The sequence below is a fragment of the Arachis stenosperma genome, chromosome 10 (genome assembly GCF_014773155.1).
Source record: "Arachis stenosperma cultivar V10309 chromosome 10, arast.V10309.gnm1.PFL2, whole genome shotgun sequence".
NCBI lineage: Eukaryota > Viridiplantae > Streptophyta > Magnoliopsida > Fabales > Fabaceae > Arachis > Arachis stenosperma.
In genome coordinates, this window is record NC_080386.1 from 122251296 (window position 1) to 122266502 (window position 15207).

At 31.0% G+C, this 15207-nt stretch overlaps 1 protein-coding gene across 2 annotated transcripts; it reads left to right on the forward strand.

Annotated features, from left to right (window-relative positions):
* The first annotated feature begins 3055 nt into the window (after window positions 1–3055).
* On the forward strand, window positions 3056–9359 carry LOC130957134 (bystin-like). 2 transcript variants are annotated; one of them, XM_057884019.1, is made up of 12 exons: window positions 3056–3346; window positions 4013–4390; window positions 4610–4736; window positions 4846–4897; window positions 5037–5364; window positions 5747–5826; window positions 6483–6530; window positions 7343–7489; window positions 7726–7798; window positions 7877–7952; window positions 8257–8345; window positions 8841–9359. In XM_057884019.1, the coding sequence occupies exons 2-11, from the start codon at window positions 4064–4066 to the stop codon at window positions 8334–8336; spliced, it is 1338 nt and encodes a 445-aa protein (XP_057740002.1). In that variant the 5' UTR covers window positions 3056–3346; window positions 4013–4063; the 3' UTR covers window positions 8337–8345; window positions 8841–9359. The 2 variants fall into 2 exon arrangements, with proteins under 2 accessions (XP_057740002.1, XP_057740001.1); XM_057884018.1 differs by having other exon boundaries at window positions 3057–3346; window positions 8257–8356.
* The last annotated feature ends 5848 nt before the right edge of the window (window positions 9360–15207 follow it).

The window sequence follows — 15207 nt, forward strand, 5'->3', positions numbered from 1 at the left end:
CCAGCGTTGCACGAGTGCACTAACCAGGGGCTCATCGAGCCTAAACCAGCTCTCGCTTAGCCTCGCAAGATGGTATAAATTGGCCATCTGCAAGTATGAAACGTACCTCTTGTCTAGGCGCATACCCTGCTGCCATCGCATGCTCGTGATACATCGGTGGAACTGCATAAAGAACGTATCACATTGTCTCTCAGCTCGGAACATATTTATACAACATCATTCACTAATGCATATCTTAATCCAAATAATACAACTTGTACTCTACTAAATAATGTTATGCGTTAAGATGGAAAATAACATCATATATACATCAAACTGGGCCTAATAAAAAAAATATTTTCTTAAAAATAGTATAATATTAACATAAAAAATTTACTTCAATGATTACTATTCATGTTAACCAAAAAATCTTACTCTAAATAAGTTTCACCCTCCACTATCTTTACTACTCATACTTTAATTTTCTATTTATTTGTAATCACTAATAAACCACTAATATATCAACTCTATCAAACTTAACAACGGTAAATAATGACTACCATTATAACAAACCAAAAGACAAAAATATAAAAATAACACATTAAATCCTATTTTAAAAGGAAAAGTGTAACATTTAAACTTTTAGCACATCATGGTCGTACCAAAAGTTCAGGCGTTACTTACCTTTAAACCTTTTTATTATATACTATCTTTGTTTAATATTGAGCCTTCGCGAATACGAACTGATAATTTAATTAAGAACTCGAAAGGAGAGTTTATTTAAATCACTTAACCATAAAAGTATATATTCACATAGCTTTATATACATAGACTTATGTCAAAGAACCTCAATTACAAATCATACACCTCTAAAAACTAAAAACAATAAATGATGAGGGGAAAATAAATTCTAACAACTCAACTCGTGAATATAAATATACTCTGCTATGCTCCTATAGCTCCGCACTAAACTTTCGCACCTGTAGCTAAAAGGGGGGTGGAAATAGGGGGTAAGAACTGAGGAGTTCTTAGTAGGATGGGGTTGGAAGTTTAGTTCATTTTATATATACTTGGTCAGCAATAATAGTCAACAAGGGACAATCCAATTCAACAATTATAGAACACAGAATTCAAACAGCCATTTAGCACACTCACATTCACAAGAAACACACTCACAAACAAATGTGCGCAAACAAATATGATGCATGCCTAGTCCTATACAGGCCATGAGCTCATATGTCGGTTTGTTGCCCGATTTCCGAAACTGGCCTGAGATAAGTGTTTCGTACCGCGATCCTTATCTCAACCAACATCTCCTCTATGAGTGTTACGTATCGCCGTCCTCATTGGGGAACCTTCTTTTCTGTCTCTAGTGAGCGTTACGCATCGCCATTCCCACTAGACACTTAGCACTAAGGCCCAAACAGCACTCAATTTCTTTTTAATCTTTGCTCTCTACTCTACTACAACAGAGACCTCTTTAATTAATATCTTCTTTTCTATCTGCTCTACTGTGGTAGACGTTCATCAAATTCTTTTAATCTTTGTTCTCTGCTCTCCTGTGACTGAGATTTCTTTAATTAATACTTTTTTTTCTATATGCTCTACTGTGGCAGACATTCATTAAAATCTTTTCAGTTACTACTCTCTGCTCTTCTGTGACAGATATCCTTTTACTTAATATATCCTTCTCTTCTTGTTCTTTTTCTTTTCTTTTCTTTCTCATATTTCTCTTATATTTTCTTACTTCTTTTCTTTCTCTCTTCTTTTCTTCAATCTTTTAATTCTTTATCATAATTCAGCTTCACACTCTTCCTTCACCTTTTCCTAATGTCTTGTGAAAAAGAATCATAAAATTCTTAAATCAACTGCGTCCTTTAAAGCTTTTAAGAGTTCTTCTATTTGCTCTTCTCTAACTTAAATATTTTTAATAAAATGATAACAATAATATAAATCTTAGTTTAAATGGTAAATAATATAAATATAAATAAATATATATATATATATAAATATATATATATTCTTTAAACTTAGTTTATAAAATCTTATTTTTAAACTTTTATTAATTACCTTCTAAATCACAAACTTTTGAATATTTTATTTGTAACCTTAATATTTTATAAAATTATATTTGGCATCTTCACTCGTTTTCATATTTATAAAAATAACCCTAAACTTTTATAAAATACCTATTTTTACCTCGTACTTTATTTATTACCTAAAATATCCGTAAACTTATATAATTACAAATTGTACTTCAGTTTTTATATACAAATACAATGTTATTCTTCAAAAATAAAGTTTAAATATTAATCTTTCTCTTATAATAAAACCGAAACCCTTAGCCCTTTTCTTTTAAAATATTACTTGTATTTTAATCCGTTTTTTTTGAATTTTTCGCCTACCGATTTTTCTCAAATTTTAATTTAATATTTTAACCATCAAATTTCATCAATTTTCTCAAAATACTACATCAGAACAGTCCCAAAACCATTAAAACAATCACAGCTGAGCTGTTTCTCATAGCCGAACCAACAAATCACAAACAACAAGAATTCAACATAAACTCATTCAAACTCAAACAATAATCAACCAAATCAACATTCACTTATCAAATTCACATTTAATTATTATAAAGTTACCAAACCCTACATTCGTACGAAATCAAAACCACAAAAACTCCGGAGAAGCCTTTTTGATCGAGCTGCTAAAGAAGAAAATGTCAGAAATCGTCTATGCATCCTAGAACTCCAATTGGTCGAACTCAAGGGAAATAGGAGCTAAGTCACTCTCAATTTCTTCCGAACAAAAATGACACTAACATGTAGAGGAGAAAGATATGAACACTTTTATCATATTAGATTTTTTATTGGAGTTATGAATTTCAATAAATCGAATGCCGAAGGTCAGAAGTTTCATAATTTCTCATTCTCTCTCTCTCAAGAAATCGAACGTCTAAACTGTGTGTAATTCGAAACAACCTGTTTTAAATTACTATGTGTAGCAAATAGTAGGCTAGTTCGAATTAGACTAATTCGACCTAGGGTGAGGCACGTGTGTAGAATATCCCTTCTAAGAACAGTAGAACACAAACCCTAAACCCTATTGTCATTCTCAGCTCCCTCCTCACTCTCAGGCTTTCAGCGGGAGAACGGCGCTCTCCTCGATACTCCACTCCTTGTCTCCGCCCTCCTCCAGCTCCGTCGCCAGTGCCACTCACCAGCACGCCGTCTGCGCCTCTAGCACCATCGTCGCCCCAGCAACCCAGCACGCGTCTGCTCTTCCTCCGACAACGTCTGCTCCTCCGTTTTCCCTCCAGCCCCTCCTACGTGCATCAGGAAATCAAAAGATTTTTTTAATACTAAATGTAAGATTTAATTACATTTATTTCAAATTAAAAATTATTGAACTTTTTTTTTAAATTTGTTTAAACTAAGAACTCTCCTATTGACCATTGATTCAAGAAATTTAATGTTATTCACTAAAAATATTCATTTCCAGGACAATGATTCTTCTGACCTTGTTAATTTTTATGTAAATATTGTTTATTATCCTTTGCCGTTTGTGTTTCCATTTAACTGATTTTGCAAAATCCAATTTATTTGAGTTTGTTCATCTAAGCTTAGAAGCCAAAAGATTTTGAGATTGCGTCCTTTTTGACTGAAACATTCAACAATCCAACAGTTTAGCTGCAAGATACAATAATATAAATCAGTATTAGAAGAGGAAAAAAATTATCACCATTGTTGCTGTTCGGGGGAAGCTCTTAAACAAATAGGAATATCGTTGCTGTTTGTTATGGATTTATTTGTGTTTCCTTATGCATGCACATTGCTTTTTCATTGATCATAGGAAAAAATGTCTTAGTGACAATTAGTTTGAGTTTTAATGCATTTTTTATGTAAAATTTTGTATTTTCCTAATTATTGTATCATCCACTGGTTGAACTAATGACCATATGCTGATATGCCTCAACATTGTTAATCACTTTGTCAAGATTTATAACCACTTTTGTCTTTTCCATTGCTTGCAGAAAGAAAAACCAATAATTTTCAGTTTTGGTGGATAAGAAGAGGCTTCATCAATGGGTAAGAGGAAGGAAAGGATTCACAATCCGGAGCCGTTTGTCCCTGATGGCACTGAGTCTGTGAAGTCGAAAAAGCGTACGAAAGCTCCCAAACAGCACCAGAAGGAAGCCAAGTTGATTGCTTCGAACATCACCTCAAAGATCATGAAGGAAGCTTTGATTCAGCAGAAGGAGGTTGAGGAGGAGGAGGAGGAGCAGGAGCAGAATGCCAAGAGTTCCTTCCATAGAATTGAAGAGCCGCCCGTGGTCATTGAAGATGAGGATGGCGATATCGATAACTTTGAAGGATTTGATGAGCCGCAGAGCCACTTTGCTGGATATGAAGTGAGTGGACGCTCTCATTGATGCAAATTCCTCATGTGTAGCACTTTTGAGAAATTAGGAACTTTGAATGCCCTGCATCTTGAAGTGCAAATTGTTATATGCCTATTTATATTGGTGAACTATTTTGGACTAAATTAGGAATTTAGGAGTATCCAGCCTGTGTTGAATGTGCCCTAACAGTGTGTTTGATTGTTCCTTGTTCACAATATTGAAATTCAGGAGACTATTAATGAGGAGGACGAGAGAATAATAGATACTTTCTTGTCAAAGCAGCCGGGTCGGCAGAAAACACTTGCGGATCTCATTGTTGAAAGGATAAAAGAAAAGGATGGTTCTGTTGCTTTGGGTATCATTAAAATTCATCCACTTTTCCTTTTTGACTTTTGTTGTTACCTTTTCTTTTGAGGTTTGATTTTTATTCTTTCTCATTATTTATGATTTTGTTCTTTGTCCAGAAAATCAATCGGTACCTAAATTGGACCAGTCTGTAATTGACTTATACAAGGGGTAATTGCGAATCCAATTCAATTTTCTATGTTGATATAGAGTTCAAATGGACAACTTCCTTTGTATTGAGATTGTTAGCGCCTTGTTTTGTGCTTTTGATATCATGCCCAACTGATTTTGTCTAATTTTCTCTTTGCAGAGTGGGGACAATACTTAGCACATATACGTCTGGAAAAATACCCAAGGCAATCAAACCCATCCCTTCCATGCCACAATGGGAGGAGATATTGTATCTGACCGAACCTGAGAATTGGTCACCACATGCTTTCTATCAAGTAACTAGGATTTTTGCTTCTAATTTAAATGCGAAAAAGGCAGAACGGTTCTACAAACTTGTCTTGCTTCCAAGAGTGAGAGAAGATATAAGGAAAAATAAAAAGCTGCATGAAAGTGTATATCATACTCTCAAAAAGGCATTTTACAAACCTGGTGCATTCTTTAAGGGAATTTTGTTACCACTGTGTGAGGTATGCAGTTATTTATACTTTGCATTGCATTGACCTTTTTGTGATATGCAATGCAAAATTGATTTGAACATATAGTAATATTCTTAAAGCTTTTGGCACATTTGAAGACTTTTTTATTTCTAAATTTCAAGCAGTTTAAAAGAGCAATTTATATCAGGATTAATTTGGGTTTAAGTTCTATATAATGTACAAAAAACATTTAGGTTTTATATAATGAACAAAAACATTTACGTTTGTTAATGATCATAATTCGTTATTTAGTTATTGGAGTCAAATAAGATTTATAATACAAGCTTGCATGAACTATACTACCAATGCAATCTACAACTCAATATGTTAATTCATTTTTCTTGTGAAAATTTACAATATTTTTCTCCTACAGTCTTGCACATGCACGGTTAGGGAAGCAGTCATTATTGGAAGTGTCATGGAAAAGGTTTCTATTCCTTCATTCCATTCTAGGTATGTGAACTTTGTCAATTATTCCTTGTGAAGTTTTTATAGTTCACTAAAATTTGTTGTATAGTGGTTTTTTTTAGTTGGTTTCTTGGACTTTAGTTGGAGGAGAATAGCATTATTGGAGAAAGGATAGTGTAATTATTTACGTTCCCTTTGATATTTGATGCTGTTGATTGTTTGATGGATGTTTGGATTTCCAGAGGCATCTAATTAAAAGAGTGGTGGTGCTATTTAGCGGTGTTGGCCATTATTCAAAAATCAGTAGTGGAATGTGAGGGGTGAAGTTTTAGGGAGAAGTTTATAATGTTCAATAATTGGTTTGTGTATTTGTGCTCTTCAAGGCATGATGCACCTTAGCAAGATGCATGGTGGACATTGCCCAAATTTAAACCATGATGTGGGTTGACATAAATATTATTATTGCAAAACAGTTTGATGTCAGCTTTGAGCGGTAACAACAAAAGGAAATCAATCTTGTTATACAATATTATAGTGGCAGGATAGCCTTGCGTTTGCTGCTAGTCAACGTTTGAGAATTTACTGTTAATATTGGATACCTGGTGCAAAAATTTTCATGTAGAATATGCCAGAAGTTTGAATGAGTATAAATTGATTTGTTTGAATGCAAGACTCACCTAAAACTCTCAATCTATTTACAGTGCTGTGCTATTGAGGCTGCTAAGGATGGAATACTGTGGCACCACAAGGTATTTACTTTTGTAACCATTTATTTATTTTGATAACAAAAGATTTTATTAGGACATAAAAGAGCAAATAGAAAGAAAGAAAAAGGAAAATAGATCCACCCAAATAAAAAAAAAAAAAACCATGAAAAAAATTACATCAGTGGGTAAGTGGGTTATATCTTTCTAGTCTCAAAATGTTTGAGTGAAAGTCCTCTGAAGACTATGTGCTTTACACTAAATAGATACTAGATGCCTTGTTCTATCTCAGATAGAGCATAATTTGTTTAGATATATATGCATATATTTCCAAAGGTTTTGTCTCTTGCTCTTTCTCCCTATGCCCATATACATGTTCATAAGATGCATACATAACGACAATATCATCAATTGTGAATTGTTATATTAAAAAAATGAAATAAAGGTAGTCTTTAATAATTAATGAATTGATATTAATATTAATAATTAATAAATAATATAATATAATTCACTAGAAAATGTTACATGTAACATCAAAGTTTGGGGTTATAACTAGGAGTAGGAGGTTCGAATATTGGAAATGGAGTGAAGTTCTTGTTGGGAGGGACAGAGCCACCCCTCCTTTGGGACCTCTACAGATTGAGTTGGATTAATTGGATTCTCCATAATAGGGCCTAGTGAACCAATGGTCTTCTCCCAAAACATTGGATTCAAAATATGTGGGTCAGCCTTAATGCATTCCGATTTAATTATGTGCTCTGTTCATGTCTTAAATGATATAGCACTATAAATCGTCTGATCAAAATAGCATTTCTTCCTTAATATGTCATGGCAATTAATTGTGGTAATCATTGCAGCTATTTCATAAAGATTTTATTGGAGAAGAAATATGCCTTGCCATATCGGGTTGTTGATGCAGCAGTGGCTCACTTTATGAGATTTCTTGATGACATTAGAATAATGCCTGTTATATGGCACCAGTCACTTCTTGCATTTGTGCAGAGGTCAGTGATTTGTCATTTTCCTTGATTATTTGATATCAATGTTTCCTCCCACTTGGTTAATGTTTTAGAAAATACTTTTTTGTGTTATTAAATGTTCTTAGAGTCTTGATGTCCATCAATTTGTTGCCTTGTATGCTTCCCATGTGCTCACACGCTAATTTGTTGTCTATGCCTTAATAATCTACTCTGTCCAGCAGGCCTTCTAATCTAATATTCTACATCGATGTCTCTTTCAGGTACAAAAATGAGCTGCTAAAGGAAGACAAGGATAACTTAAGGATTCTACTTGAAAAGCAAAAGCACAGATTAGTGAGTTCTGTAACCCTGATTGGGCTGCTTTCCCTGCGTTTTTGGTTTCTGGTTATAATTTACTTTCCCTTGCTACAGATTACACCTGAAATTATGAGAGAGCTGAACCACAGCCGAAACCGAGGTGAAAAGGAGGAAGATGTCATGTCAATTTATATCCTTTTGTTAAGAGTCTCTAAATGTTGAGGTTGCAAAAAAAAAAAAAAAAAATTCTGTTATATGAATAATTTATAGTGGGAAAAGATGAGCATAAACTTTTGCAAGACAAGCTAATTAACTTTTGCACTCCGGCTATTGCATGGACAGTTTTTAAGCAATTTTCAATATTGAGAAATAAGGAATCATGTTTTAAGCGAAACATGTCTAGCTCTAAATATTTATGGAACCACCTAATTATGATTTTGTTTGTCCTTTTATACCTCCCGCCGTACATGTTATTTCCTTGACACACCCAGTACCTTTGCCGATGTCTGTGATTATCAAGCCCATCCAAGAAGATCGTTTTGATATTCCAGAGGTTCCAATGGAGGAGGACTAAGTTGTTGTTGTATGGATCTGGTACAATCTTTAGATTGTGTTATATTAGTAATTTGTTTCAAGTTGCAATGCTGTTGTTAGTTGTTACTGATTCATCTTTTTGTGAAGTTGTGTTGATTAATTGTTGGTTGATTGAATAAATATTTTATACGACAATAGTGTAACAGGAGTTTGGATCCTCTGTAGTGAATGAGGATAATTTGTTGGTTGATTGAATAAATATTTGATATGACAATAGCATTTTACAATTTAAGCTTCCATAGCATAATTTGTTGGTTTAATCATTACTAAATAGTAAATACTGCCTAGTGTGTGTACTTTTTTAATTTTATATATCATATCGGCATTGAGTTCTGGATTAAATAGGTTATTTATTTTCCTTCCAAAACTTTTGGTGAATGTATGTGTTGGTTTAGCTTTTGTACAATCTTGAATCTTCACCTTTTATTTATTTAGATATTTAATTTAGATTTTGAAGCCTTGAAATGCTAATTTTACATCGCAGGTCATTGCTGTTTTGTTTTTTGGAGAGAACAAGAGTTTGGACTTGCAGTCATCTTGAATCAGTGGGTGGCTTTGCAGCTATAGTATTACAGTACTGTTGGATGGTATATTATATTGAAAGTTTTGCTTCGAGGTTTTGACACATGGAAATTCACTGGATCTACTTAGAACAGTATCATTTTCCATTAGAGTAGCAAAAATGCAAAATATAATTCAACATGTTAAAGGCAAAATTACTATAATTTTTTTTTAATGTCAGTTTTCTTTTATTTCCATTTTGAAGGATATATTAGTCCCTAGGGTGGCAGGTGGCTGCACATTGTGTTACTGCTACCGCCAATTTTGGTCCATAACTTGAATATTGTTAAATGTTATTTATATTTTACTTCTAGGCAAACACAACTATAGATGAGTGTAAGAGTGTTTGTCCAAATGCTGAAGTTGTAATTAATTGAAGTTTTGCGTGGCATTGACCGTGCTGATATGTGATGAATAGACGCATGGATAACATCTGAGAAAATGTTCTTTCTCTGTAAGTTGAGGAAGCTGTCATTTTTATCACAGAAGCCTGCCGTGGATCGATATCCACCTATCAAAGCGTTTGCAAATTCTCCAAGCTTTTACTATTTTTTCTTTGTCACCCACCAGTGTTTTGTTACTCATTCTCTTCATAAATCGCAAAGATGAATTGCATTTCTAACAATGTTTGCCAAAGTTTATATCAAAATTTTATTTCTAAATTTTTTTAGAATATATATTTAATATTTAGTCTGTTTTTTTTGCATTTTTAAATTTTTTAGGAGTTTATTTGTAGTTAGTATATTTTGGGAATTATTTTTGTCAGCAATATAAATTTTCTAGTACTATTTTTCTATCATGTGGTGATCAAACAATACCTACATGTAAACGGTCTGTAAACATAATACATGACAGAGCTTAAGAGTTCAATAACGTCGTTTGATTTATGTAGCTGATCTCATTTAATGGGACAAAGTTTTGTTGTTTCTGTTTGTATTTTGATAGTTTATTCGTATATTTAGTCTTCAACTCATTAGCGAGATTTATAACTTACAGCCACATCGATTTAATTCCATATTCAATTCACATTTTGTTATCAATTGCAACGATGATGGGTGCTTTTGGTATTCTATTAAATTTGTTGTCTTTGGTGTGATTTATGCACTTACTAAAATAAATCAATACTTATTATTTGTTATTGTGATTTACTTGTTTATTCCTAAATAACTCGTTGCTACTGTGATTTACCCATTAAAAAAAGGATAAGTATGATTTTAGTCCCCCAATGTAGAGGCTGAAAATTTATTTTGTCTCTGATATTTTTTTCGCTTCAAAATGGTCTCCAAAATTTTATTTCATTTTAAAATCGTCCTTCAGACAAAAATACCTTCCTTCTCCCTTCATCCCAAAATCAACCACATGGTCACCATCATCATCAGAAAAATCAAGCAACGTGCACTTTAAACAATAATCAACAACTAGAAATTTCACAAAAAATCCAGTTCAGAAATGGTGGTGGTGCAGGGAGGCAGGGCATCATCATCAGAAAATTCAAACAACATGCACTTTGAACAATAATCAACAAATTCAGCAACAACAATATTCCAAATTCAAATTTCAGCAACAACAATATTCCACAACAAATTTTACAAAAATATTCAAAATTTCACAAAAAATCCAATTCACAGAAAAAAGGTGCGGTGCGGCAGGACGGCAGGGCGGCGAAGAAGAAGAAGAAGACGAAGAAGAAGAAGCTGGTGGTGGGGTGCGGTGCGGCAGGCGGCAGGGCGGCAGAGTGGCGGTGCGGTGGTGCGGTGGTGTGGCGGTGTGGCGGTAAGAAGAAGAAGCGGCGGGCGGCGGTGTGGTGGCATGGCGTCCCCCTTCTCTCCCCCCTCCACCCTCCCCCTTCTTTCTTTCTCTCTTCTCTTCTCTGTATCCCTTTCTTTCTTTCTTTTTTTATTTTATATTTATTTTAGTGATAAAAAAATAAAATTGATAAAAATGACGATTTTAAAATAAACTAAAATCTTGGAGACCATTTTATAACGAAAAAAAGCGGAAGACGAAATAAATTTTCGGCCTCTACGTTAGGGGACTAAAATCATACTTATCCCTTAAAAAAACAGCAATGATAGATGACAAATAAATATTATTTTGTGTCAGTATTTGATTATTTGGTATTGACAAGTAATAGTTTGTATTTATATTTGTAGGTATTTATACATAAAAATATATAATTTGCACTATATTTATTAGAGTTTGTATATATAAGTCATTACAATTTATATCCATATTTTTTAAAATTTGTACATATAAATTAATAAAATTTATTTATCAAAGATAACTTTATTATTTGTGTTGATCAAATATAATTAAATTATTAACTGTTGGTCTCCTAGAGTTTCTGTTAAAAGAAATGACGTACACGTAAATAATGTTGTATCAGGGAAAAGACATTAATTATTTTTTAGTTTATTCATGTAAAAAACCCAAAAAATGGTGATTTGTTCATTTTTTTTAGTTAAAAAATTGTCATGCTAAACAGATTTTTTTTGAATCTCTTATTATTATTCTGACAAAAACACATATTTACCATTACAATTTGACTTAGTTTATTAAGCCGTTAATTGTCCTATTACTCAAAAGTTGAAAAAATAAAAAAGAGTAATACACTAATAAGTTTTCAAATAATTTTTAATTGTACATTTTAATTTTTTTTTATAAATTTTAGTTATTAAATTTTGATAATTGATTTAATAATTAAAATTTATTAAAAGTTTTTTGAAAAATAATAAATTTAATTTTAATACATTGATAATACAAAATATTTTATATAAATATTTAATTGCTTCTAATTTTTAAATAATAACTAGTGTATGAGCTCGTGCTAAAGAAAAATTTATAAAAGTAAAAAAAAAATTATATACTTTGATATTTAAAACAAAAATACAAGTTCAATTTTATGGGTTAGTGAGTAATACACTATAATTATAAAAAGTTGAATATAATCTTATCACATGTATGGCACGGGTTAATATACTTTTTATAATATCTCTATCTTTGTTAAGTTGTTCGACATCGCCAACAATTAACGCAGCCATTTCAGATGCAGATGACAAGTTATATGTCCTGCCATTTGTAGTCCTTTTACTAATCAACTTAAACTTTATGTTTGTGCAATTTTTCTGTTGATACCTATCTCTTGCATACCGAAAACTCTTTTCCAAACTATTATATTTGTCTAGCATGTTTCTTAATATTGCCACAATTTTCCTATCCCACTCATTTATAACTTTATTGGAACTGCACAAAAAAAAACAATAAAATTTATGTTATTTTCTCTCACAGATAAGAAATAACTAAAAAGTTTGACTGGTTGCATAAAAATTACCGAAGTGTGCCTATTCGATTATCAATCTCATTTTCTGTGTCATAGATATATAGTTGGGCAAATGTTGGTCGCAAACTATCAGGAGGAAGTAAGTTACCAATGCTATGGTAGTTTTGACCCCCAAGCTTAAAAATTGGAGGAGTAGTCCCATTGTTTACCCCACGGTCAATTTTTTCGGCCATTGATGTAAAACAAAACATTGAATTAAATGTCCTTATATTTTTTAGGAAATGAATACTTCTTTGATCTCCTCCAGTATAAAGCTGAATGAGCTCATCAGGAGGCATAGAAAGTAGAGGAAGTTTGATCTTTCCTTCCATACAACATAATAAAAACTTTGGTTGGGGCGACTGTTTGGATTTAGCAAGCCTTTCTCCAGACCACATCCATGCTTTACAGTGTTGACATTGATAAATAGGATTTCCTATATCCCAGACATCTGCCGATTGAACTCTCTTTAGATACTCAGTTGTCATACCGATGCAATTTAGTCTATGATGTACACAAAGATGCAAATAAACATACAGATAAAATTTTTACATACCGTCTAAGGTTTCTGAGAATGGTATAAAATTATCTTCCATATCCCATCCAACATTGAATCATCATAACCATTCAAAACTATAATAAATAAAAATTATAAAAAATGCAAACATATATGTTGATGTATTACTAATAATTCATATATCTTGCAAACTACAAACCTAAATTCTTGATATAATGAGAAATTACCTTCATCATCAATAAAAGAGTCAATATTTTGGCCACTTTATGTGTCACCGCTTGGTGGGTGCGTCTTAACAGTCAATAAATTTACATCTTTATAAAGTTGTGCCAAATTAATAGCCACCGAAGCAACAATAGAGGAAGATTGTCTTTTTTGCACTCCAATTATAGTAGAACTTCTTTACCAAAAGTTTAATTTTATTCAATTAAACGTTAGACACTGTAAGAAAGAAAAGAATATAATAATGATGATTATCTTTTCTAAATTACTTTTCTGTTAGGCATGATCTGTGGGAACCGCAATGTGATGGAAGCTGATTTTGCAGAATGAATTTCGTTAGATTATTGGCGGATCCTTGTACACTGGAGTATGCTAGAATCGTAATAAATCTATATTATATAAATGATTTCTGTTGAATATACTTTTTGTTAAATATTGGTGTATGAATTATTTGGCAATCATTAATTATACGTACTATTTGTTAGCACAGACAGTGGAGTTCTTGTCAATGAGGGATCCGTCCGTAGAGTTAAAGATTTAGATCTTATCTCTGATGTAGAAGGTCTTACATAATTATGAGGAGTATTTTCCTGTCTAATTCCATGCGAGGCACAGTGTACACCATACATAGATAATTGCTTCCCTATGAATGATTAATGAGAAATATATAGAAAATTTTCGTCATTAAACTGATATAAATTAAATTTAGATAAATATGAGTCAATTACAGTGAGAAAAATGTCACCTTTATCTCCACTGGATTGTAAACTGAGAATATTAGATTAGGTACCAGTTTCTCGACACACTGTTCTTTGACTTGTAGTAATATGATGCACATTTTTATGTACGTCAAAATTTGTATTATTGTTGTTCTTCGACACTGTTAAGTCAAGAAAAATAAATGAAACATAAATAATAATTATTCAATTAACTAATCTTATATTTAATTTTATATAATTTTAGTAGTATACTTTCGTAGTTAAAATTTTTTTTGTATTGATTTAGTTTTATTAAATTATTTTTTAAATTATTAAACTAAATCAATGAGTATCTATATCATATTATTTAAAACATACCCAGTCATGACTTAAAAATAAATATAATTTAATTTAAATAATAAATAAAATTCTAAATTTAAATATAATTTTAAAATTTTAATTTATTTAAATCGAGTTAAATAGATCTACACAAAACATTAAATTTTATATTTTTCCAATTAGTATAGAGTTTTATATATTAATTTAGATTAAATAGTATATTATTTTAAATTATGACAAAATATATCTTAAATAATATTAAATAATTAATTAACCTAAATAGTACATGAAGATTTGAAGATTGCATAGTTTTTATGTAATTTATAGCTTATTAAATATGAATTTAAAAAAATATATAAAGATGAATAGTTATTTATAATTTTTCAATCACTAAATTAAAATATTTAAAAAAATTATGTATAGTACAAATTATTTCACTAATATTCTCAATAATAATGATAGTTTAAACTGTATTTCTCATAAAAAAATAAAAATTAAAAAAGTTTCACAAGAACACTTACAAGAAGCACAAAAAAAGCAGACTCATTATCATCAAGTTTTTTCGTTTTTTTGTCAAAATTATCCTTCATCTTAACCTTGCAACCTTGGATTGTGTGACTAAAGTGGGATACATTATTGTTGTTAAGTCACTTATCTTCAATGTACTTCTCCCATAACATCAATAAGTTACAAATACAAATTTTCAAATTTTAATACTTATTTTGAAGTTAAATTTTAAATATCTATTAATTTACAATATTGATTATTTATTGATTAATTTATAAGGTATCATTTTTTACTTAAAAAGTAAAAAATTTAATTTTTAAATATGTAAAAATATATTAACAGTAACTTTTAATTCATAAATTAATAATCTAATTAAAATGAGTATATATATATATGCGCCAAACCAATTTAAATATAGTTGTCTTAAGCAAACTAATTTTTATATTATATATTATTAAATAATTAATTAAAAATACACACTCATGCACAACAATTTTTAAATTTGAATTTAGAAGTGATTAATAAATCACATTTTTTTAATCAATGCATAACAAAAAAAATTGTTAAGGACACAATATTCAACTTATAATAATTTTGGTCATTTAAAATTTAAATATTAAAAATTGGATTACGTATTAAAAATTAAATACAACTTTGTGGTATGTTTTAATAATAATTATAATATTAT